The sequence below is a fragment of the Taudactylus pleione genome, unplaced genomic scaffold, assembly GCF_031769625.1.
Source record: "Taudactylus pleione unplaced genomic scaffold, aTauple2 ptg000457l, whole genome shotgun sequence".
Lineage (NCBI taxonomy): Eukaryota > Metazoa > Chordata > Amphibia > Anura > Myobatrachidae > Taudactylus > Taudactylus pleione.
In genome coordinates, this window is record NW_028284859.1 from 3008680 (window position 1) to 3034009 (window position 25330).

At 43.5% G+C, this 25330-nt stretch overlaps 1 protein-coding gene across 1 annotated transcript in view; it reads right to left on the reverse strand.

Moving 5' to 3' along the window:
- Positions 1 to 309: 309 nt before the first annotated feature.
- LOC148504758 (carotenoid-cleaving dioxygenase, mitochondrial-like) overlaps positions 310 to 25330 on the reverse strand; it is a 36158-nt gene continuing 11137 nt past the window's right edge. Inside the window, exons 5-12 of the mRNA XM_088448532.1 lie at positions 19496 to 19598; positions 18605 to 18733; positions 16532 to 16692; positions 15971 to 16138; positions 14913 to 15044; positions 13025 to 13204; positions 10586 to 10696; positions 310 to 642 (exon numbers count right to left, since the gene is read on the reverse strand). Of these exons, the coding sequence (XP_088304658.1) occupies positions 523 to 642; positions 10586 to 10696; positions 13025 to 13204; positions 14913 to 15044; positions 15971 to 16138; positions 16532 to 16692; positions 18605 to 18733; positions 19496 to 19598 (1104 nt within the window). The 3' untranslated portion in view covers positions 310 to 522. The remainder of the gene's footprint in view (positions 643 to 10585; positions 10697 to 13024; positions 13205 to 14912; positions 15045 to 15970; positions 16139 to 16531; positions 16693 to 18604; positions 18734 to 19495; positions 19599 to 25330) is intronic.

The following is a 25330-nucleotide window of genomic DNA, read 5'->3' on the forward strand; positions in this document are numbered from 1 at the left end:
CAGGGGGCAGTTAGAGGGCCACCACCCGTGGACTCTCTCCAGAGGGCAGTTAGAGGGCCGCCACCCGTGGACTCTCTCCAGAGGGCAGTTAGAGGGCCGCCACCCGTGGACTCCCGGCAACAAATTCCATCCCATCTTGTAGCGTTTTTGGGTGAAACTGAGGGATTAGTTAGACTCCGTGCATTAATGCTGCCAGCGAAAATCCTTGTCTGGCAACATTCAATCCGCCCAGAGTTGTGATACTACAGTAGATGATAGGGACACTAAAGGAGCAAAGATTACACTACATTATAGAGTAGAAAGACTTACACAATACAGTATGTAAAAGTTATTTGTATATTTGAAAAGAAAGTTCTGTTTTTATTTTGGTTTAAAAAAAATAAACGTATATAGTTATTTTATCTCACTGAAATTATAAAAGACAATCACAGTATCAGGTTTATCACATTACTATTGAGTATTATGCAGTTTTAAACATTTTGCGCAGTGTTCAAAATTCATCATATACTCTTGACATCTGCATTAGGTCCTCTGAGGTACAAACATACCATGAAAACCATAAGGCATTTGTACAGGGACTTCAGCTCTTGCGATTTCTGTAAAATCTTTAGCATCCAGGATTACAAGGAAAGTACTTTTATTCTACAAAAAAAAAGAAAACAAAATGAAAAACTTTTTTTTTTATTCACCCAAATGAAAAACAATTTAATTCTAAAGTCATGGATATGAATAATTTTTCTATCGTCTTGTGGTGAAATAATGTGAAGCTTTCTGCTAACAGGAGAAGAACATCCTAAGATACTGTGACATGATCCCTCTCTAATTTACTAAAACTTGAGCCAAGTATATGGTACTGTATTTAGACATTCCTATGTTTCTTGCCTTAAGCTGTGCACTTTAAACAAATGCTAATATAGGGATCATTCCATGGAAGGAAACCAATAGGGCAAAAGCAGTTCATGATCGATCATCTGTTTAAAGCTAGTCAGATCTAGAACCATCGCAGAGATAACATGACATGTTCACATCCATTACAGGAGTCTAACTGTACATTACTACTCTGTGCTGCTACAGGGCCAGGACCGTATCTATAACGGGTACAGGGTGTGCGAGGCACACGAGCCCCTGGATCCAGGGGTGCCCACATTGTACACTCTGCACCCATATTTTTAATACTGACCGCCGACGTGGGACTCCAGAGAGGTAGAAGCTATTTTCCAGGCGTTTTGCACATGTGCAGTAGGGAAATCGCCTGTAAAATGTCTGCCACGCCATTTTCCCGGTGACCTGTACATGCGCAGTAGACTCTGGGCCCTTCTACTATTATCGTATATTTGTAAGGTTCCATAATAAACCAGCGCTTGCATCTGCACATGATCTGATAAGTTATAAAACATTATTCCTGTCCAGTTCAACTACGCACACATAAAGAAAGCGATGAAGACAGGTTTCAAAAAGGTGCTCTTACTCCAGGCATACTGTAAATCTAGAGGTCATTACAATACCGTTACTGTACTACAGGATTCAATGATCCCCATATTAAAAATTTTCGAATTTCCCAGTTGAAGTGATGGGAAGTAATCAAAGGTTTACATGGTCTTACACCAGAGTGTTCTAAGTCTACGCAGTCTGGGTGACTGAAATCTGACATCCTACTGACATAAACCTGAATTATGGAAACCAAAGACAATCCACAAGCACATCAGGGCTAAGGACACAATGTAGTATTTTCCAGGGCTCCCTGCAACCACAGTATGGCATGTTTGGTAGAATGTGGTCACCAAGAGGCTAACAACTGAACACAAAGACTTGGCATGGAAAGTCATGTACTCTCGTAACCTATGCAGATACAGACATGACTCACGTAAGTTGCACCTGTTACGGTACACTAGGACTGCACAATCACTGTTGGATGAAATGTATGGGCTATTTCCTGGCGCCCATACTTATAGGGCAAACCAGGGGGCCTCACGCCATATATACTGTGTTTAACCACTTAACTGACGATTTTTCCATCAAAACCGGTAAGAAATTGCCTGGTCCACAGGAAAGTCCGGGTACTAAAAAAAGATCCGTTCTGCACATGTGTAGAACAAATTTTCTCTTCAAAAACACAGCCAAAGGGTGCAGTCGCACCTTGTCAGCTGAAGTACAGCTGGCTGCATTTGCATCAAAACCGACCACGTCAGTTAAGTGGTTAAAGGGCACACTGTGGCTTGCCAGGAATCATCTCATGCTGAAAAGGGAGAAGATGTATATCCAGGACTGTTGCAGGCTGATCCACAGCCTGCTAAGACAAAATTACGTCAAAGACATTACAACGGGGAAGATGAAGATTAAACCCCTCTCCTTCTCTCATTAAGTGTCCATTTCCAATAAAGCTTGATATTTGGTTAATATGGCTTTACTGTGAGGTTCTGGTTTTGTTGTGGACCCGGGGTGGTTATAGGAGCAGATACTGAAGCAGATTTAAAAATAAACATGGAGTTTTTAATGAGTGGCTTACAGACATGAATGTGGCAAAACAGAAAGTCCGGGTTTAGCACTAAAGTGCACTTGGGAAACTATAGTGATGCAATGGGAGACAGTCCAGGTAGTGACAACAGAAGGCAGTCCAGTATTCCAGGTTTTGTGAAGCGGAAATGAATTGCAGTCTGAAGTGAATGTCCAGAGGAAATGTAAGTGGAGGCAGGGTGCAGGGTAACAGCTGACACAGGTACTCAGGCAAGGGAGAGGCAATGGCAGGAGGCAGGGGATTCCAGCAGGGTAAGGAGCAGGTCAGGTGAAGCAGGCTTAGGCAGAGATCCAACAGGCAGGCGGACAAACTCAGGAACTCTCTCTCACCTTGCGCGGGATTCAATCGGGAAGCCGGCTGACATTATACCAACAGCCGGCTTCCCGACTGTCATATCCTGGCGAGGGTGAAATGACCGGCGTCTAGATGTAGACGCCGCTCATTTCACCGACGCCGGGAGACCGGCGCCCGGCATCCCGATCGAAGGGATGCCGGGCGCCGCGAGCGAACAGCCGTTTCGGAGGGTTAGGTTTAGGGCTCCCGGGGTTGGACTTAGGGTTAGGCACCCCCCCGGGAGGTTAGGCACCCCCCCGGGGGACTTAGGTTTAGGCAGCGGGGAAGAGGTTAGGTTTAGGCACTTAGAGGGGGGAATAGGGTTAGGCAATTTGGGGTGAGGTTAGGGTTAGGCACCCCTAAGGGAGGGGGTTAGGGGGGTAGGTTAGGTTAGTTAATACTTACCTAGGGATGATCAGGATTTCCAGCGATGTCGGGCTGCCGCTGCCGGGATCTGTTCCACTGTCGGCCTGACGCTGCCAGGAATCGAACTGCCGGCCATGCGGCCAGCAGTATTATATACCGATTCCGCTGAGAAACACGTTGCACTGGCAATGAAAGGAAGCTCTGCACTTCCTTAAATATCCAGTGCTGCACTGTGACAGGTCAGAGAGTGAGCATGTGACACGCCAGGATTGGCCGACTAGGTCACATTGCTGAAAGCAAGATGGCGGCGCCCATGCCAGAACGGAAAGGAAGCACCGCCAGGCCTACCCAGCAAAGAGTGACAATATGCCCAAACAGGACCACGCACAGCCAATGTTCCCCACCAGGCGCCAGCACCACCGCCAGACGCCCCCCCGCCACAGCATCCTGACAGGTATCACCCGCCGACCACCATGCCAAGAAACCCTGGTCATGGCAGTACCCCCCCTTATGGGTGGCCTCAGGACACTCAACAGGCTTTTCAGGATGAGCAGTATGAAACTTCCTGACGAGTGCGGGAGCATGGATGTCTCGGGCATCGGTCCAGCAGCGTTCTACCGGGCCGTAACCCCTCCAATCCAGGAGATACTCTAAACGACCCTGCGGACACGGGAATCCAGGACCTGGGAGACTTCAAATTCCATGCCTCTTTCTGTCTGAACATGAGGAGGAACAGGAAGAACCTTGCGGAATTTGTTCAGGATCAGAGGTTTGAGTAGGGAGATGTGGAAGGAGTTTGGGACTTTCAAATATGAAGGTAGCTGAAGGAGATATACCACAGGATTAATTATTTCGATGATGGAGAAGGATCCAATAAAACGTGGAGCAAACTTCATTGAGGGTACTCTGAGCCGTAGGTTCTGGGTAAACAACCAAACCTGATCTCCAACTTGCATGCAGGGCACCTTCCTCCGTTTCTTATCTGCCTGAAGTTTGTAGCGACAGGACGCCTTCTCCAAATCAGCTCGTACCTGAGCCCAATTTGATTCAAACCTCCGTACAGTATTGTCTACAGCTGGAACATCAAAGGCAGGAAGGCTTTGGAATTCGGGGATGGAGACCATATACATTCTGGAATGGAGTTTGATTTGTGGAGGAATGGTATGAAGCATTATGTGATAATTCAGCCCAGGGCAATAACTCAGACCAATTGTCTTGAGAGGAAGACATGAAGATCCTTAGGAAGGTTTCAAGGTCTTGGTTAACACTCTCTGTGGACCCATTACTTTGTGGATGGTAAGCTGTAGAGAAGTTTAATTTTACTTGCAGAACGGAACACAGAGCCCTCCAAAACCTTGCCACGAATTGAGCTCCACGATCAGAGACTATTTCTGTAGGTAGTCCATGGAGACTAAATATATGTTGGACGAACAGAAGAGCCAAATCCGAATCAGTAGGAAGTTTCATCAGGGGAACGTAATGGACCATCTTCGAAAATTGGTCTACTACGACCCAAATGGTAGTATAACCCTGGGAACTTGGCAAATCAGTCACAAAGTCCATGGAGAGATGCGTCCACGGACGCAATGGGATAGGCAGGGGCAACAACTCACCAGCTGGGGCTTGATGCGAGGATTTGTGCTGGGCACATGAGGTACATGACAAGATGAATTCCAAGACATCAGCTTTTATCGATGGCCACCAATAGGCTCTCTTCAAGAGCTCCAGAGTCTTCAGAGTACCAGAATGGCCAGCAAAGCGTGAGGAGTGAGCCCAGGTGAGAAGCTGCTTCCTTAACTCCGGGCCCACAAAGGTTTTCCCAGTAGGAGGTTGCATTTGTATGGTGGCAAAGACTCTTGACTCCAGTACAGGAGTACTGCGCAGAATTTCAGAATTATTGCAGGAGAGAGACTTTGATTAAGCATCTGCTTTTTCATTAGAGAGCTACAAAACGGAAGGTCAGAGTAAACTGGAAGAGAGCAAAGAATATTGCCCACCGGACCAAGCGAGGACTTACACATTGGATATTTTTGAGGAAGAGGAGGTTCCTATGGTCGGTGAAGACAGTAAAGGGAAACTTAGCCCCTTCTAACAGGTATCTCCATTTCCTATAGTGCCAACTTTACTGTCAAGAGCTCTTGTTCTCCTATGGCGTAGTTTTTTTCTGAAGGAGAAAATTTTTTGGAGAAGAATCCACAAGGGTGAACTCTGTTGTCTTTGTAGCGCTGGGATAGGATGGCACCCACTGCCTCAGATGATGCATCGACCCCCAACAAGAAGGGTCTATCCAGATCTGGTTGTCTTAGAACTTGGGCTATAATAAACGCTTGCTTCAACAGCTGGAAGGCTGTCTCTGCCTCAGGTGACTCTAGGGCAGGGTTAGCGCCTTTACGAGTCAGGGCCGTGATGGGAGCCAACAAAGAGCAAAATCCCTTGATAAAACATCTGTAATAGTTGGCAAATCCAAGCAATCTCTGAATGGCTTTCAGAGTTTGAGGTCGGGACCAATCCAGGATTGCCTGAACCTTCTTGGTGTCCATTTCTAGACTGGAACCAGAGATGACATAGCCAAGGAATGGCACACTGGGTACGCTAAAGACACATTTCTCCAGTTTGCAGTAAAGATGATTCTTTCTTAATCGAGATAACACTTCTATCACATGTTTATGATGTTCTTCAGGAGAAGACGAGAAGATAAATATATCGTCCAAGTAGACAACTACTGACATATATAGTAAATCCCCAAAAATTTAATTTACAAATCCTTGAAAGACAGCAGGGGCATTACATAATCCGAAGGGCATCACTAGGTATTCGAAATGACCATCCCTGGTATTAAAAGTGGTTTTCCATTCATCGACTGCGCGGATACAAATGAGATTATAGGCCCCCCGCAAATCTAGTTTTGAGAATATGACGGATCCTTTGACTCTGTCAAATAACACTGTGATTAAAGGAAGTGGGTACCGATTCTTGACAGTTATATCATTAAGACCCAGATAGTCTATACATGGTCTTAGGGCTCCATCCTTCTTAGCAACAAAAAAGAAGCCAGCTCCGGCAGGAGAGGTGGAAGGACAGATGAATCCCCTCTCCAAATTCTCCTGGATGTAGTTGGACATAGCTTTGGTCTCTGGCAAAGATAGAGGATAGGTACGACCACGAGGAGGCATCTTGTCTGGCAATAAAGAATTTTAGAGACTCAGAATGCAATGCTCCAATACGGACCAGTACTGGCAGAGTTTCTTTGGTAACAACTCCATTAGTCAGGGGGCGCCCATCTACAGCGGTCAAGGAAATCGAATGCTTGAGAGAAGAACAAGGAATCCGTAGTTTGTCAACTAGACTGGAAGTCACAAAATTCCCGGCTGCTAGAGAGTCTAACAAAGCAGCAACAAAGACAGGATTCGACTTGAAATCTAAGGCTAGGTTTAATAAAAAATCTTTACAGGTTGGGGACGGACTCATTACTCCTAACTTGATGTCCCCAGGGTCAGTTAGGAACGGGCATTTCCCGATTTAAGGGAACAGGAGGCCACCAGGTGACCCGCATCTCCACAGTATAGGCGGAGGTTTTTTAATATTCTTCTCTGGTGTTCCTCTTTGGAGAGATGGGTGTGATTCACCTGCATAGGCTCTTCATCTGTAGAAGGAGGAGATAGACGGGTAATGGAGGGAGGAGTAAATGACCTTTGCCGATCAGTTCTATGCTTTTCAGCTTGACGTTCTCTGAAGCGTAGATCGATCTTATTACAGAGAGAGATCATATCGTCCAGATTAGTGGGTAGCTCACGGGTGACCAGATCATCCTTCAGTCGATCAGAAAGCCCATGCCAAAAAGCTGAGGTGAGGGCTTCCGTATTCCACTTGAGCTCTGATGCTAAAATCTGAAACTGTACGGCATACTGGCTGACAGGACAGGTTCCTTGTTTCAGTGACATAATACTAGAAAAGGCCGATACGGTACGCCCAGGCTCATCAAAAATCCTCCTGAATGATGACAAAGTTGGTATAGTTATCCAGCAAAGAATCTGAACGCTCCCAGACTGGGGAAGCCCAATCCAAGGCTGAGCCAGACAACAGTGACAGAATGTAGGCCACTTTAGTTCTTGCAGTGGGAAAATTATCAGGCTGTAAGGTGAAATGTATATCACACTGATTCAGGAACCCCCGACACAACTTACCATCAAATTTACTTGGCATAGGAAGGTGTATCTGGGGGGATACCCTGTACCCCGTATTGTCAGACACAGGAGCGGGAGTAACTATTGTTACATTAGGGTAGACAGAGGTTTATAAGTTATCCTGTCGTTTAGTCATATCTTGCAGGAACTGGGCCATTTGGTGCTGCATAGCTTCCAGGTTTTCCAAACTGCCTGCGATGCACCGGAATAAATCCGCTCCGGACTCCTGTCCAGTGGCCGAGTCCATTGGGCCAGTGCAAACCGTGAGGTTCTGGTTTTGTTGAGGACCCTGGGTGGTAATAAGAGCAGACACTGAAGCAGATTTAAAAATAAACTGAGTTTTTAATGAGTGGCTTAACAGACATGAATGTGGCAAAAACAGAAAGTCCGGGTTTAGCACTTAAGTGCACTTGGGAACTGTAGTGATGCAATGGGAAAAAGTCCATGTAGTGACAACAGAAGGCAGTCCAGTATTCCAGGTTTTGTGAAGCTGAAATGAATTGCAGGCTGAAGTGAATGTCCAGAGGAAATGTAAGTGGAGGCAGGGTGCAGTGTAACAGCTGACACAGGTACTCAGGCAAGGGAAAGGCAAGGAGGAGGCAGGGGATTCCAGCAGGGTAAGGAGCAGGTCAGGTAAAGCAGGCTTAGGCAGAGATCCAACAGGCAGACGGACAAGCTCAGGAATTCTCTCTTAGCTTGCACTGGCAATGAAAGGAAGCTCTGCACTCCCTTAAATACCCAGTGCTGCACTGTGACAGGTCAGAAAGTGAGCATGTGACACGCCAGGATTAGCCGACTATGTCACATGGCCGAAGCAAGATGGCGGTGCCCATGCCAGAGCGGAACGGAAGCACCACCAGGCCTACCCAGCACAGAGTGACAATATGCCCAAACAGGACCACGCACAGACAATGCTCCCCACCAGGCACCAGCACCACCGCCAGACGCCCCCTGCCACAGCATCCTGACAGGTATCACCCGCCGACCACCATGCCGAGAAACCCTGGTCGTGACATTTACGTTGATGGGTTATTCTATTTATGCACTCTCCAGAGGTGAATTTAGAGAGGAGGTGGTCTGTGTGCAGTCTCTGTGTGAGGACCCCTCTTGACAGCACACTGTCCAGTAGACTTTGGCACATCCCGGTGAATGCTGTACTGAACATGTGCAAATCCCCGGGAGATTGCTCTGTGAGATTGCGTCCACACCATTTTCCCGTTGATTTCTTTGCGCAGATGGACAGGCAAGAATCATCTCTGGGTAAAGGATGTGCGGTGTGGGCCCTCCTGGAACCAGGGGCCCGTGTGCACTGCACACCCTGCACCCATTAGAAGCAAGCTCATGGAACTCCCCCCATATATTTGCCCATCTTTCAATAAAGCTTCAAGCATGTGACTGACCCTCCCAAACCCTCTCACCTTTTACCCACATCAATAGTTTTTTGACTGTTATATTATTTCAGTGATGAATGAATAGCGCAGTACATGGTGTATAGGGTAGGATGTTTTATGCAATATGCCTAGTATTATGCTATAAAGTATGATTGATTTAGGTTTTACGGTGTATTGTGTTGGCTGCGCTGCAACATCGTACACTTGAATGTAATGTCTTAGGTTTGTTTTCTGGTATATTGTTATGCAAATAAAGTATGCATTATTCAATTAAAACTGCAGAACTGTTGAAAAAAAAAAAAAAAGCATTATACAGTACCTCTGCACCCCATTACAGTGGAGGGTCCTCATACATATTCAGGACAGGGTTCTGAAGGGATCTTATACAGATCAGACAGCTGATAGCTGATAGAAAGTGCAGTAATCTGAGATACAGTGACACTACTGGTCCAGCTCCGATGTATGAATCAAACAGTCTACATGCACCGTGCATTTCATGGAAGCACGTCACACCAAGCCATGAGTTACAGCACGCAGTTTCTGCTCTGTTAGGGAAGTACTTCCCTTCTCACATGACAACTTGCCATAGAGGAGGGAAAGAAAGTACGGTAGACTAATTATTTTAGAACAAACACTGTGGTTATATCAGGTATGTAATATATTATGCAGTTAAGTTCTTGTCCAAAACCTAGAGGTATTTTAGGAGAAAACCTGAAAGATTAATGCTAAGGGGTGGTAACTTGTAATGTGTACACAATAGTGCGTCTGTGGAGATTTTATTACCTCTATGAATACCTGGGTGCAATTCTAGAGTATTGAGGCATCTCATGAGAGCAAAGGGAAGGCAAGCACTGTAATCCGGATAGACCATCTAGGCACTCTGCTGCAAAACCAAATCACTATTCTTGTGTACTTTGTAAATGAGGGCCAGCGTAGGCCAACTTTATGTAAAACATATACAGAACATCAGGTGGCTTATGGATCGGATCACTAACCGACAGTCACAAAACCACAATCACTGTACTATATTTCTGGCAGGGGCTGACTTTTTTTTTCTCATTTGTAATACCGGCAAGGTCTTGTTTTTTTTTACTGGATTTCCAGGTTTCCTTTAGGTATATCCTTGTTATATACCTATGACCTATGTCTCTGGTGTACAATTATTAAAAATAGACAAACACACACCCGCACTAGTCATCAGAACCGTAACTAGGGTGGTGCGACATGTGCCACGGCAGAGCACCACAGGGCAGGGGGCGCTGCTTGGGCCTGTCTAGGTTGTGTTTATAATCATTCTCACTTGTAGCTTCCTCTTCTTTTATCCCCAACATCTCCTGGCCGCCGTTATCTCCTCCCTAGCTGACTCCCCCTCCATCTGGCCACCCAAGCACCTGCAGTCACATCCTATTTTAGTTAGCACACACATTTCAAACTACTGTCCTATCTGGGACCCAAACCTATCACCTCTCATCTGGCAATCGGACACCTTACACATGGAGCTATCTGCCATACAAATTCTGATGGTAGTCCATTAGGCCACACCCCTTTTTGGGGCGCATGTCTTATGTCCCCATTTGAAAAATAGGGGGGGGCCCGAAAGCTCTTTCTGGCCCAGGACACCAAAAAGTCTAGTTACAGCTCTGCTAGTCATATTGTATAATAATCAGCATTATAATGAATATATAAAATGATATGCTTTGGAACTGTATAATAACAAAATGTTCCTGTTTAATATGTTACAAGTGATAAAATCTACATTGAAGTTGGAAGGATACAATGTGTAAATAGAATAGTACCTGATGGGGTGTAAGAACGGCAGAAAGAATCACACCATCGTCCTCCTCAACAGAATTGGGGTACGGCACAAATATAGGCTCCGATGGATAAAACCCTTCTTCTTTCCAAAACTATAATGTTCAATAAACAAAGACATTTACCATGTTCATGGAGACTATGGAGTAACCATGAGATATTTGTACGTGAGCTTACACTAATCTTCGGAAACAAACTAAAATATTCAATAAATATCAAGTTTATTAAACAATAAATATCAAGTTCATTAAACAATAAATATCAAGTTCATTAAACAACTGAACTGTTGTTTAGATACAACATACTCCTATCAAATACTTGTAAAACGGCCAATACTGTACCAATAAAAGGATAACAGTATCCAAAGTTGAGCACTTATTAATACACAGAATATAGGAGGGAAGTATTAGCCGTCCCAGCTTGTTGTTTGGATTGGCAGTTAGGCAGCAGCAGGCAGTCTGTTACCCCATGTCAGTGCTGCTGGGGTGGATATTTCAGCTGAAGTGCTGGTGATATAGGCAAATAAATGCATTTCCTGAGAGACCTTCAGATACTTTAAAGCATTGGTGGGCAATAAAGCAGCCCTCCAGCTGTTGTTGAAGTATACATCCCAGCATGCCTTGCAACAGTTTTAGCATGGCCAAATAGCAAAATGGTGGCAGAGCATGCTGGGATGTGTAGTACACATCTGTATAAGTTATTCTGCCTGGTTATTAAAATAAGGCACTAATAAAAATTAAACTGACGAGTTATTCAGGAACAAATATTTATCCTTAATGCAAAGTGGAGCTGTAGTTAGAACTGATCTGGGTATTCATTAATTATGTATCAGATTATTATGTGTGTGACATTGTAAATTGTTACAAAGTACATTTTTAACTTCCTAAACGACAGTTCTGTATTGGGAACCTATTTATAAACAGTATAATGAATAAAATTCCTTACAGTAACCAAAACTACTAGGAGTAATTAAATTGTCTCGAAAATTCATTTTAAAGCAAATTCAGATCCAGAGGCACTTTAAATTTGCAATTGGAAATAACAAAACATCACAATTAGGAGTATATTTACTAAAGTGCTGGTTTTTAGAAGTGGAGATGTTGCCCATAGCAACCAATCAGATTCTACTTAACATGTATCTAGCACCTTACAGAAGATAATGGCTAGAATCTGATTCTGATTGCTATTGGCAACATCTCCACATCTAAAAACCTGTACTTCAGTAAATATATCCCTTACACTGACATAACACAAACGCTTCTTTTTTTCATTCGCATAGTTGCACCTGATTACCTTTTACATTTACAAAATAGACTCCTGAGGAAGCTGGGTGACTATAGCCCAGCAAAACGCGTCGAGCCTATTTTTTTCTGGAGTCCTGTGACCTATTGGACTTTTGCTGGACCTTATATCTCCCCTTGGAACAAATTGCAGCGTTGGAGGATACCTGGTGGACTTTGCCTCAACCCATAATTTGAACGTTGGATGCCAAACACTATTTTGGAACCACTGGTCCACTGATCGGCAACTTCTTGCTGTTAATATATTCCATATCGGATACAGAGGAGAGAGTCTTACTATACTTCCAAAATAGAAATCAGAGGAACAGATTTGTGCGATATTGTACTTCTTCTATATGGTTTTCTATATGCATTGTGAGAACTTTATGATATTTGCAGAATGCGCATATTTTTAGAGACTGAAGGTTAATTTTAAAACCATCTATCATTTATTTTTATGACTAGTGCTGGTATCTACTTTTTATTTCTTGTGATTATTATTGGAATTGACCACCCCTTTTAGCAGCAGCTTTGTGACAGTGCATCAGAATTTATTAATTTATTCTTAGTGTTTTTTCCATCTGCAGCTGCCATCATTAGGATCGGGACTTGCATCCAATCCATGCTAGCTGCAAAAATATCTCAGACTCAGCTTCATATGCGAGCTCCAAACGAGCGTGGAAGTCTGTCTACACATCCACAGCACTGCCATATCTGTTCCGTGCGATCACATGGTCACCGACCAGACACCCCTATTTCACAGAAAGAGTACAGTACTCCGTCGACTAATAGATCCAGTTGCAGTTTGTCCCCACCAGTGTGCATATGCATGTGCAGCCCGCGACTGCTTTTACAGCACATAAGCAGTTTGCAGATATCCACGAGATCAGTTTACATTTCCACTTGTGTCAAACTAAGAATCAGCCCCAGAGTCTGTATTTCCACCTAACTGGGCAATAACATAAAGAGAAGGACTTTCTGAAAGACCCAAACTGATAGAAATCTGATCTGTTTGCAGGAATCAAACTTTTAGCCGTTGGTGTGCCAAATGATTGGGTTATAATGAAATAACCAGATACGTATTAAAAATAGATTTCCAACCTTAATAAGATGAGGAAGACCCTGTCCTATGGAAACTTTTACCTTTGATTTCTTTGTCTCCACATCCACTTTAATCAGAGAATCGCCAACCAGGTGCTGGAAGCCGCAGCCATAGAAGAAACGATATTTCTTTGTGTTGTATTTTGCATAATTTATTTGTGGAAACTCTATGCCACACAGGTCCAATGTGTGGTCATGGAGGTTTTCATGTGAGCACCACACCTGGATAAAGGACACATCATTTCATTATAATGCACATACAGCAGAGGTTCCCAAACTCGATCATTATAGTTCAGGTTTAAAGGCTATCCATGCTTTAGTACAGGTGACTTAATTAGTACCTCAGTCAATTTGTTTTACCATCTGGGCTCGAGCATGGATATTCTTAAAAACTGGACTGTAATGGCGGAGTTTGGGAACCTCTAATATAAAAGATACATTTACTCATGTACTACAACAGACACAGGCAGTGTAATATCATGTAATAGACATAAAATATTTATGTGCAACAAAATTGTAAACAGGCTGCAGCAGATCATATTGATTTCACATCCAGAAGCAATCACAGAGTTGCTCCTTAACTCATTTGTAATTAGTATGGTATTCCAATATATTAATGGTCTATGCATGAGTCAGAATGTTTGTATGTGTTGTCATTGATACAACCTACAGTATGCCTGTCAATGACATCCCAAGCGACATCCCTCTATACCCTGGAACACAGTACAGTACTTCCGTAAGGTATATTTGGTTTTCCATAAAAAGGCAAAAAATGTGAAGTGCATGATTCTTAGCTGCTCTCAGCCAATCAGAACGTCCTCATTCATTTCTATGGAGAGTGACCGTGAAAGACCCTGCCATCCGCTACGGAACTCTAGAGATAGTTTGTTGGTTAGTTATTTTCCAAAACTGTGGTTGCCACATGGATCAAAGAGGACCTGATACCAGGGTTTTGTAATTAACTGGAAAAAGAGGGGGAGTGTTTATTTATTGAATGTATACAACAGTCGGTGTACATGTACTGTCTTTATTTTAATATTGTTTTTTTTTTTTAACAGGTGGACTACATGTGCCAGTGGGCCTTTAATGTCTGCGTATGCTGGTACTTGTGGTTCCACAAGTGCCATCATGCTGGGGCAGGCTTGCTAAGACTTGTAGGTCAGCTGTTAAAAAACAACATTACTTTACTCATATATGCGGGGAAGAGCCCTGGACTTTCAGCGGGGGGATCCCATGTTTAGGGGAGTCCCCACTTCCCTAGGGATTCCAGCCCTGGGCTGACCAGTGTGGGGCTGGTTAACATTATGCAGGTGGACCCCATGCTGTGTGTCTCCCGTGCTCTAGCATTATCCACCCTGCTGGTTCAGCCTAGTGCGGTTTATTGGAAAATAGGTGGAACCCTACGCCATTTTTTCCCCTATTTTCCAAAACCAGACTAGGCTCAGAGGTCTGTTTCTGTTTTTAATTTCAATTTGTAGTTGGTTTAAATAGTACAGTTAAAACCGAAGGACATTGATGTCAGGGATTCATTGAAGTTGAAACCCGATGGATGGTAAATACATCCATCGGGTTTCAACATGGAACATGTGTTTAGACAGCAACATGCCTTCTATAGCTGTCGGTTAACGTTGGTTTTGGAAAAGAGCAAAAACCGACTGATAATAAATCTACATCTAAATCTCTCTGCATAATTTAAATCTGTCCCCTACCTGCAGTGTTATACTATTTTTTTATGGTGCAAATTTGCTCTTTTTTTGCTTTGCTCCCAACTCAGAATCAGCCCTTTAATTTGATCGTCCTGTTATAGTATTCCTTTTAAATTTAGAGTCTAAAATGTAATTTAATGCAATGTTCAAAAAAAAAAAAAAAGGTTTGATGTCATCTCCCCTACAAAAAGCACAGGGCCTATAAAAGGAGTTGCCCACTGTACCTTTCCATCAGCTATCTTCGCAGCAGTGGCAGATGTGTAGTTTAGAGGTTGAGTGACCACATCTTCTTTAGCCTTAATGTCTAGCGGGAGAACAAACCTCCGTGGATAAGCCTTTGACACTTGTTTGTAGATCTACATAGCACAAACATTTGTCATAACATATTCAGGCATAACTTGTACAAACAGTTCTTGCAAATATTTTTTAAAACTATATTTATATTTTTAAAAATCAACAAAAAAAAAAAAAAAGTTATCTGGATCTGCTGTTAAAGCCTACACATTGACATAACCTTATGATACAGAATAACTCAATGGCATTTACTACAGATGTGTCCTCATACATCTTACCTCGATACGCCATGCAGCAAGAGATGCCTAGCGTGAGTGAGCCCTCAGATCCCGTGCGGCTCTGCATGCGCCTAATGTCTTTTTCGGACGAAAATGCATCTTAGTCGCATGCGATGTGACTAAGGCAGAAAAAGCCGGGCGGCTGCATCGTAGCATCTCCCATACAGATTCAGACATCCGGATCACCTTGGAGACGTTGATGTGCCGTGCAAGGAGCCGGCATTGTGGTGCAAAGGTTTGGGATCCTGCATTCATGCCAACGGGGCAGATGTACCTCTTACAGTAGAAATAAGGTATCAAAGGGAACCAGCTGCATAATGCATCTCGGCTAGAGGGCGGCGTTTTGTTCCTATTCACCCCACTTTATAATTTAGCATTCCCAGCTGTTAAAATTAGTATTGGCACTTGCACCCATTCCATGCAGGGTGCAAAAGATCCATTTGAAACAAGCATCCCATCTCTGCCTGCACACTACGAATGAGCACCAGAGGTTGGCTTACACAGCAAGAAACTCCCATTGGCCACTCAAAAAAGTCTACTTCATCGAAGTAGTGGTCTGTCGATGGACGCACTTGCAAGTTTCCTGAACGTACGTATGCATGGTGACCGTATTCTACAGAGCATGTGCCGTTTGCAGGTATCCGCGCAATCTATCCCACTCAGAATCACTATGCTGTACATTTGGTACGGTCACTATACTCAGTTCTCACCTCATTCAGAGCTTGTCCAGATTTGCGAAGGTTCTGTAGCTCAAATATTCCCATAGCTTCCCCATCATCCTGGCAGAGGAGGTCAAGCACAATGCACCCTTGGTCCTCAAAAGCATTAATTTGATGAAAGGTTGAAAAAGCCTTTGTGTGGAAAGTCACAGGGTGTTTCTAAGAACATACATCAAATATGATGTTATTAAAATCAACTCCTGTAAATAACGACACACCAGATTAAAGAACATGTAAATGAGGATGCCTATTGTTGTCCATGTAAGTTTGAACATTTACCCCTAGCAGAAGCTGGGTAGTCACTGATTTCATACTGCCCTGTGTTTTTCTTGCTGATTTTGGAAACAAGTAGTAACACCCAGTAGTACGGACACCGCTAACTGTATCTACTAGTGACTTATTAGAATGGCAATGCAATGCTCATGCCACACAAAACGATGTGACAATTAGGCTGTGCTTACACAGCCCCTGTAAGTTATGAAATCTGGACTCAGAGACATATACCCCCCTAATGCCTGCACTTGCAGATGCCCATAAAGTGAAGGTATTTACCTCTCCTGAGCGCTTCTCAACCACGTGGAACACAGTGTTTAGCTCGGGCTCCCAGCTCAAGCTTCCCGAAAACGTTTTCCCTCGTATTCGGCTTAACAGCAACTTCATTATATTCAGTCTCAGAGGCTGTTCCACAAACACTACATAATTCTCACTCATTCCTGTGAATAAAATAAAAAAAAACAGATAGAACATACTATAAACGGGAGATTAAAGCTTTAGATTGAACCAAAACATTTTTATCACTTTAAGTTAAAAGAAACCACATTCTAGTGTGTGTGTGGGGGGGGGAGATGTATCACAGCTTATTGGTTTTCAGGGATAAATTAGGGTATAGAAAGAAGGAAAATAAAGTAAGAAAACACATTGGGAGGAGAGAGGGGCAGGTAAACGTGCAGCAACTAACATATGGTTATGCACATCAAGAGTCCACCGCAATCCGCTTTGAAACAGAGAATAAAGTGCAAGAAGCCAGCATTGCGGTACAGGGGTTTAGGAGAATGTAGAGATTTGAAATAATAAATGGCAAACTGGAGACATCAAGGGAACATCCCTTTTACCCCACCCCACAAGTACGAAACCTGTAATAAGGAAAAGGTGTCCTGCGCTCAGGGATGTGCGCCAGTATAGTGGGGAGCTGCTCTAAACTGGAGTCCTCCTTATATAGGTTATGGTAAATAAAAGGGGTGTTTAGAGCGCTGCAACCTGAGTCCGCACTGGGATGACAGCATATAGTACTGTAAGCAAAGACACGTACACTCGGAACTGAGAGTATCGTCACAGCACCGCATCATTAAGCAGACGGAGCGAACAAACAGAAGGAACCAGCCCGCAGCAAGTGAAGCACTGCATGGAAGGTAGGCAGCAATAGGGATAACCAGATAGTACTATATGCTGTCATCCCAGTGCAGCCACATAGTTGGCAAGATCGGAACCCTATCTGTGCTTATGTACTGTACGAAGTGTCCACATTGGAGAAAGCAGCTATATAAACATCTTTTGCAAACTAACCTATTTTTATTTCACAGGTATTGCGCTACACATTTGGTTTTATTTATTTTAACAGACACCTACAAGCACTCTATTACCAGATTTCTACTTATATGTTATGAATTGAGCTGCTTATTTACAACGTTCATTAGGGCGGTTGTTCATACATAATTGTACAAGTGTACCTAAATTGTTATCAACGCAATGAGTTTCCTGAGAAAGACGTTGGCAGTTGCAAAAGAGCAGAGGTCTCAAACTCGATCCTCAGTTTTCCAGGTCACCCAGCAGGTTCACAGGTATATTCATTACTCACCGACACAATTTAAAAGTTCCACTGGTGGAGCTAATTATTTCACTTGTGATTCTGTTAGAAGACCTGGAAAACATGACCTGTTTGGGGTCCTGAGGACAGTGGGTCTGATTCAGAGCCGGACGCTATTTGCGGACGGTCGTTCTGATAAAGGGGGTGGCTATTTAAATGAACCATTCGCTCTTTGCGGTTTGTTGCCGCCTCTATGTCTGAACGAGCAAACAAAACATGCGGTCGTTTTTTGGAAAAATACGCCCCCAGGCCGCTCGCATCCTACGTCATGTCCGCTATTTATTAGATTAATCGAGTACATCGAACAGCGTATGAACTGCTCGCTATTCTTGTGGTTGGTTTTTCCTACCGCAATCTTGCGAGCAGTTCTGACTATAAAATAACCAAGTGACGTGGTCAATGACGCTGCTGTATTAATTATGCACACCCTTAAAACGCCCGTTTTGACCTTTAAGCACGCCTGCGTTCTGAATTCCACTCCCCGTTTTCAAGCACCTTCCCCTGTTACCACCCACATACGCCTCATTCTGTCACTCAAAATAGCAGGCATTCGCTATTTAGCGAACAAACGATTTTCGGCCGCACTGACTGGGTCGCGCATGCGTATTACGATCCGTACGCATGCGCAGTTGTGCGAACATCGCTCGGAACAAACGAGCGGCCGCTTACGAGCGGCTCTGAATGAAGCCCAGAGTTTGAGAACCTGTGTTGTAACATAATGAAACTTGAAGATACTGAAAGTGATGTGTCTCTTTTCTTACCAAAGCTGTGATAATAGGCAGGTTTCATTTTCATCTCTGGCTCTATGGAACATACAACTTGTGCTCCCTCTAGAGACTGCCCGCTATTGGATTTCTGAGTGGGAACTCTTATAATATTGTAGCGTGTGCCTATAAGAAAACATGACATACACTTTAGTACCAGTTAATACTGTATTAGTCATTTTAAAATCACCTCACCCATCATACAGAGCACAGCTAGGAGAAAATACTGATGTAAGTAATTCCTAAAGCTGCATACACACACAACGATTTTGTTACCACCGATTTTATGAACGATTTTCTGTGAGATTATCAGTCAGATTTTTTAAAGTGTAATGGACGATTTTTTTGAAGTACAAACGATTTTTGCATATTCCCGTAATGAAAATCGTTGAGTTGACAAGTCTGACTGAACTACAAACGTGAACGCGCATGAACGATAATCGTTCATCGTTTGACTCAGAAAGTGAACGATTTTTTCAAACGATTATCGTAAAACGATATCGTTTAACGATAATCATTCAAAAAATCATTGTGTATGTATGCAGCTTAAGTCACTTTTAAATGATGAATCCTATAGACCAGTGGTTCTCAAATTCGGTCCTCAGGACCCCAACCGGGTCACATGTTCCAGGTCACCCAGCAGGTGCAAAGGTGTATTAATTACTCACTGACACATTTGAAAAGATCCACAAGTGGAGTTAATTATTTCACTTGCGATTCTGTGAGGAGACCTGGAAAACATGCACTGTTTTGGGTACTGAGGAACAGTTTGAGAACCTGTGCTATAGACAATGCTTCCAGTTTAGTGAAAATGAAAAAGCATATGCTAGTTAAAATATTATATGTGTTTAGTCGTATATATATTTTATTTTTGTGCAAGGTGCTTACCATCTTTTCCATAAGAATTTCCCATATTATACACAGACCCATCAGGGTCATAATGGGGATGCGCTGTGGCACCATTCACAGCAATAAACTTGCTCCAGTCCACCTAGACACAAACCAAACAAAATGTAAAAAAACTTGTGTCAGGACAATTACTTGCCATAAAAACAGACAAATCTCAGGTGCACAACTCCAAATTATTGCAATAAAATTTTGCAATCAACAGAAGTTTTTAGCATAATCTTGGCCAAGGTTATGGGCCTACCCACCATATCCAGGTAACCTCTTTAGGGTAAGTCCCTAACATACTAGGATTCAAATCCAGAGCGCAGGACACCCCCAAACTGGCCCAGCTAAGCCGCCCCAGGGCACCGCCATAGTAAGAAAAGTGCAGTGTAAAAGAAATAGTTAAGAGCAGCCACAGCTGCATATAAAGAATGAAAATAAAAAAGTGAGGTACATGTATAATAAACAAACAATTACTGGCCATGGCAGAGAAAGGACCTGAAAGAAAACCCCCATTATCCTTTGTGACCACTTTAAATATCTTGGTAATCCGGATGCGTTCAGCATACCGGCACCAGCATCCCAACCGCCGGGTAGCCGAAGGTAAGTAGTGCGGGCCGGGGGGGGAGGTTAGGCACTAGTGGGATGGTTAGGGTGCAGAGGTTAGGTTTAGGCACTGGGGAGAGGGTTAGGTAGGTTCAGGCACCACAGACAGAGGGTTAGGGTAGGAGGAGGGTTACCATACCGACCACCAAGTGTCAGTATGTTAACCCTGTTGGGATCCAGGTGTCAGGATTCTGACTGCCTGGGTCCCGACTGTCGGTATTACATACAGATTCCTGGTAATAAATACTATATGCTCACAATAGTTCTATCCTCCACTATATAATATTCAAATATACCTTTTATTAATATCATTAAAATATTTCTATATATATTGTAGCAAGCATAATAATATTAAAATAAAGTGCAAGTGTATAGAAAACAAAAATGTGAATTAAAACTGCTCAGATGCCATGAGTTGTGGGCAAATATATTTAAAGAGACTCTTGAAAAAGAGAATTCTGGAGCACATATCAAGTATCAGAAATGCTCAAAAAGATTGTCAAAAAACGAAAACTTTGACTCCCATACCAAGACATTTCCTAAAATACCACCAAGGCAATTTGGCAAAAGGCCTTTGGAATGATGAGAATCAATATGGGCATCAGAGGTGGTAATGTTGATGACACAGGAGACAAGCAGGGCCGGCGCTACCACCAGGCAAACTTAGGCAGCTGCGTAAGAGCACCACAGCAGGGGGGGGGGGGGGGGTTGCGGGGAGACTAGTACTGGAGGCACTATATAAGGGGCACTGCATAGGGGGACCATTGCCTGGGGCACTATATAAGGGGCACTGCGTAGGTAGGACTACTACTGGTGGCACTATATAAGGGGAACTACTGAGGGCACTGTATAAGGGGCACTGCATAGAGGGGACCACTAATGGGGGCACTGTATAAGTGCTCGTGTAGCTATTCGAGGGTTGGGGGGGGGGGCGCAAGGAAATGCCTAGGGTGCCAAGAAACCTTGCACCGGCCCTGGAGACGAGACTGATCTTTCTAATGAATACGGTATCACCTGGAGGTTACAATGAATATAGTTATACTTGTAACAAGGAAAGATATTCCACCTCGATTTTAAAAGGAAATGGATAGAATGTTGTCATTCTACATGGGAACATGAAATCTCTAGGGAATTTCACACACATAGTACTATCACCATATTCACTACATACTTACCAACTGATATTCTGGTCACAGTATTGTCTATAAGATACATATATTTCTGCACACCCTACACAGAGATGAACTCTCCTTATATGCAATTTACTTATAAATATCACTGAAGAATTCACTGACCAAACAGCTTTCTTTTATTATTTTTCTCTCACTTACCACTTTATTCAATACATACTCAATTTCACTAAATATTATAGTACTGCAATTAGTGTGTCATTTTTTTTATTTATTTTTTTATTCAGAATCCAACTTGCACGTTTAGACATTTAAACACGACACAAATACACAATTTAATACTTAATTATTATTTATTGGTGATAATTGTATTTAAGCCCAATAGAGGGCACAATAATTTATGATATATTACTACACACTATGATTACTGTACATATACAATTTGTATTAGGGAGAGAATTTTATATGTAGATTGGTATGCACGGAGATTGGAGGATGACCAGGAAGTGTTACTATATAAACGGGTCCCGGACGCCAACAGGTTGCCCTGACGAAGAGGACTGCGAATCGAGCGCCGGCTTTCTAAAGCCATGTGCAGGCTCTACTGCTGTATCCTCTAAATAATATAATTATACCGTGCTCAAACTGTGTATCACTTGCCTGACCTGGGAGGGCATATACTGCAGTGACAGTGTGAGGGAGTTATTCATTTGATCATATTGCTCCCACAAGGTGTATTACTTACCTGACCTGGGAGGGTTTATATATGTAAATACACAGTGTGAGAAAGTGGTAAATTCAGATGTATGCAAATATTATAATTATTATCCTTTATTTATATTGCGTCACAAGTGTTCCGCAGCGCCTTACAAAGTACATTAACAAATAAGTTGACCAGCAGCTTACAGTACAATACAATCTAGGACAAGGACATATACTGTACATTGCTACATTTGCGACCATAACACCCAGCTATGCAGCAGAGCGTAAGCAACCAAGTGTTGGGTGCCCGAGTGGGGAGTAATAAGTAGATGAAAGTAAAGTAAGGAGAAGTGCAAGAGGGTAGAGGGCCCTGCTCATGAGAGCTTACATTCTAAAGGGAAGGAGCAGACAGACAAATAGGTGTGACACAGATGGGGTAGACAGGGAGGAAAGAGCAAGTTAGGATGAGAGCTGGAAGGCTTTGATGAAGTAGTGGGTCTTAAGAGCCTGTTTGAAGGATTGTAGAGAGGTGGATAGTCTGATGGGGAGGGAGAGAGTTCCAAAGGTGGGGAGCAGCACGGGCAAATCTTGGGAGGCGGGAGTGGGATGAAATAATCAGTTGGCAAGAGACGTGGCGTGCATTTGTTGAACAAAGTGGACGGAAAAGAGAGTGAAGGGAGATGAGGTCAGAGATGTAAATGGGAGACAAATGGGTGAGGGCTTTGTAAGCAAGTGTGAGAGCCTTGAATAGGGTTCTAAAACGGCAGGGGAGCCAGTGAAGGGCTTGTAGGAGAGGATAGGTAGATGTAGAGTGTTTTGGAGAGGAAGATGAGCCGAGCAGCAGCAATGAGGACAGACTGGAGAGGAGAGAGATGAGAGTTGGGGAGGCCAGATAGGAGGAGGTTACAGTAGTCCAATCTGGAGATGACCAGTGAATGTATGAGGGTTTTAGTAGCATCCTGTGTAAGAAAGGGTCTAATCTTGGAAATACTTTTGAGATGGAAACGACAGGACTGCGAGTGGTCTGAATATGTGGTGTGAAGGAGAGAGAGGAGTCCAGGATAACTCCAAGACAGCGCACTTTGGGGCTAGAGGAGACAGTTGTACCATCAATTGATAAAGAAATAATGGGAGTGAGGGTGGGAAATTTAAATTTAAGAAATCACTGGGACATCCAGAAAGAGACAGCAGAGAGACAGTTGGAGATACGAGTGAGGAGAGAGGGGAAGAAGTCAGGGGAGGAAAGGTAGATCCGAGTATCATCAGTATAGAGATGATAATGGAGGTCAAAAGAGCTGATTAGTTCACCTAGACAGGATGTTTAGAGGGAGAATAGTAAAGGTTCAAGAACAGAACCTTGGGGAACACCTACTGTAACAGGCTGTAGTGGGGAAGAGGAGTCATGAGAGGAGACAGAAGGATCGGTCAGAGAGGTAGGACGACAGCCAGGAGAGGGCAGGGTTACATAGACCAAGGGAGTGAAAGATTTGCAGTAGGAGAGAGTGGTCCACAGTGTCGAAGGCAGGAGAGGTGAAGGAGAATGAGCAGAGAGTAGCGGCCCTTGGATTTGGCAACAAGGAGGTCATTTCTGACTTTTTTTAGGGCAGTTTCCGAGGAGTGGAGCGAATGGAAGCCAGACTGAAAAGGGTCAAGGAGGGAGGGGGAGGAAAGAAAGGTGGTAAGGCGATTGTAAACAATATGCTCAAGGAGTTTGGGAGATGGAACTGTAGTTGGAGAGAGTGTTAGGATCAAGGTAGTTTTTTTTAAGAATGGGGGCGACAAGGGCATGTTTGAAAGCAGGAGGGGCAGTGCCAGATGAGAGGGAGAGATTGAAGAGGTGGGCAAGATGGCAACAGGCACAAGGAGAGAGGTAAAAAGAAGAAGGAGGGATAGGGTCAAGGGGGGAGGACCGACTGACGGCCATGACTTCCTCTCCAGATACAGGGGAGAAGAATGTCAGAGTCAGTAAAGTGGATGGGGAGGGGTGATCCGGGAAAGAAGGAGGTGTAGAGCTAGGGGACTGGGGGGATATGATGTCCTGACATATGGAATTAATTTTAGATTTAAAGTAGGTAGCAAAGTCAAGGGCAGAGAGTGAGGAGGGGAGGAAAGGAGGGGGTGGATAGAGAGGGAGTTGAAGGTGGTGAAGAGTCACTGGGGATTTGATGACTGGGAGGAGATGAGGTTCTTGAAATATGACTGTTTAGAGAGGAAAAGGGCAGCCTATAGGATGAGAGCATAAATTTGAAATGGAGAAAATCTGACAGGAAAGAGAGAGGATAGGGGAGAGAAGCGAGTCAAGCAGGGAAGATAAAGAAATGGCATTGATAGCCTCAATGTTACGCTTAGTGATGGTGGCCTTAGGAGGTAGAGGAGGGGAAGGAGAGAGGTATAGGTTAAAGAGAAGGTGATGGTCAGAGAGGGGGGGATGGGGAGTTGGAATAATCAGAAATATCACAATGGAAGTACATTAATGGCATTTATATGTGGTAGTGTTCCTTTTGACGTGAAAAAGATGGATATTACTATCTATAACACTGGGAAGGATTTCTGAACTGCACAACCTGACTATATATATATGATGGGAGGTGCTACCTGATGAGACTAATTGCAGGCACAGAAACAGACAAATCTCAGGTGCACAACTCCAAATTATTAATAATATATATAAATGCAATAAAATTTTGCAATCAATAGAGGTTTTTAGCATAATCATGGCCAAGGTTATGGGCCTACCCACCATATCCAGGTAACCTCTTTCGGGTAGGTCCCTAACATACTAGGGTTCAAATCCAGAGCGCAGGACCCCTCATTCTGGATTAGCACCCTTCCTTATTGGTTTAAAAGCATGGAGTATGGTAATGTATATGCACACTGTATTAGGCACAATTCTAGGTAAGTCCTACAAGTTATATACTGTAGTGCAACTTTGATTCATTTTTGGGGCGTGGGTCCCCTGGATTGCGTTGGTTGATCTGTCTCAGGGCACCGCATTATAACACATTTTCACCCTTCACCGTGTGTTTAATATATATGTACTTCACTTTTTTATTTTCATTCTTTATATGCAGCTGCTCCTAACTATCTCTTTACACTGCACTTTTCTTACTATGGTGGTGCCCTGGGGCAGCTTGGCTGGGCCAGTTTTGGGGGGTCCTGCGCTCTGGATTTGAACCCTAGTATGTTAGGGACCTACCCGAAAGAGGTTACCTGGATATGGTGGGTAGGCCCATAACCTTGGCCATGATTATGCTAAAAACCTCTATTGATTGCAAAATTTTATTGCATTTATATATATTATTAATAATTTGGAGTTGTGCACCTGAGATTTGTCTGTTTCTGTATCTATAACACTGGCAATGATTTTTGTGTACACACAATACCCTGCCTAAAC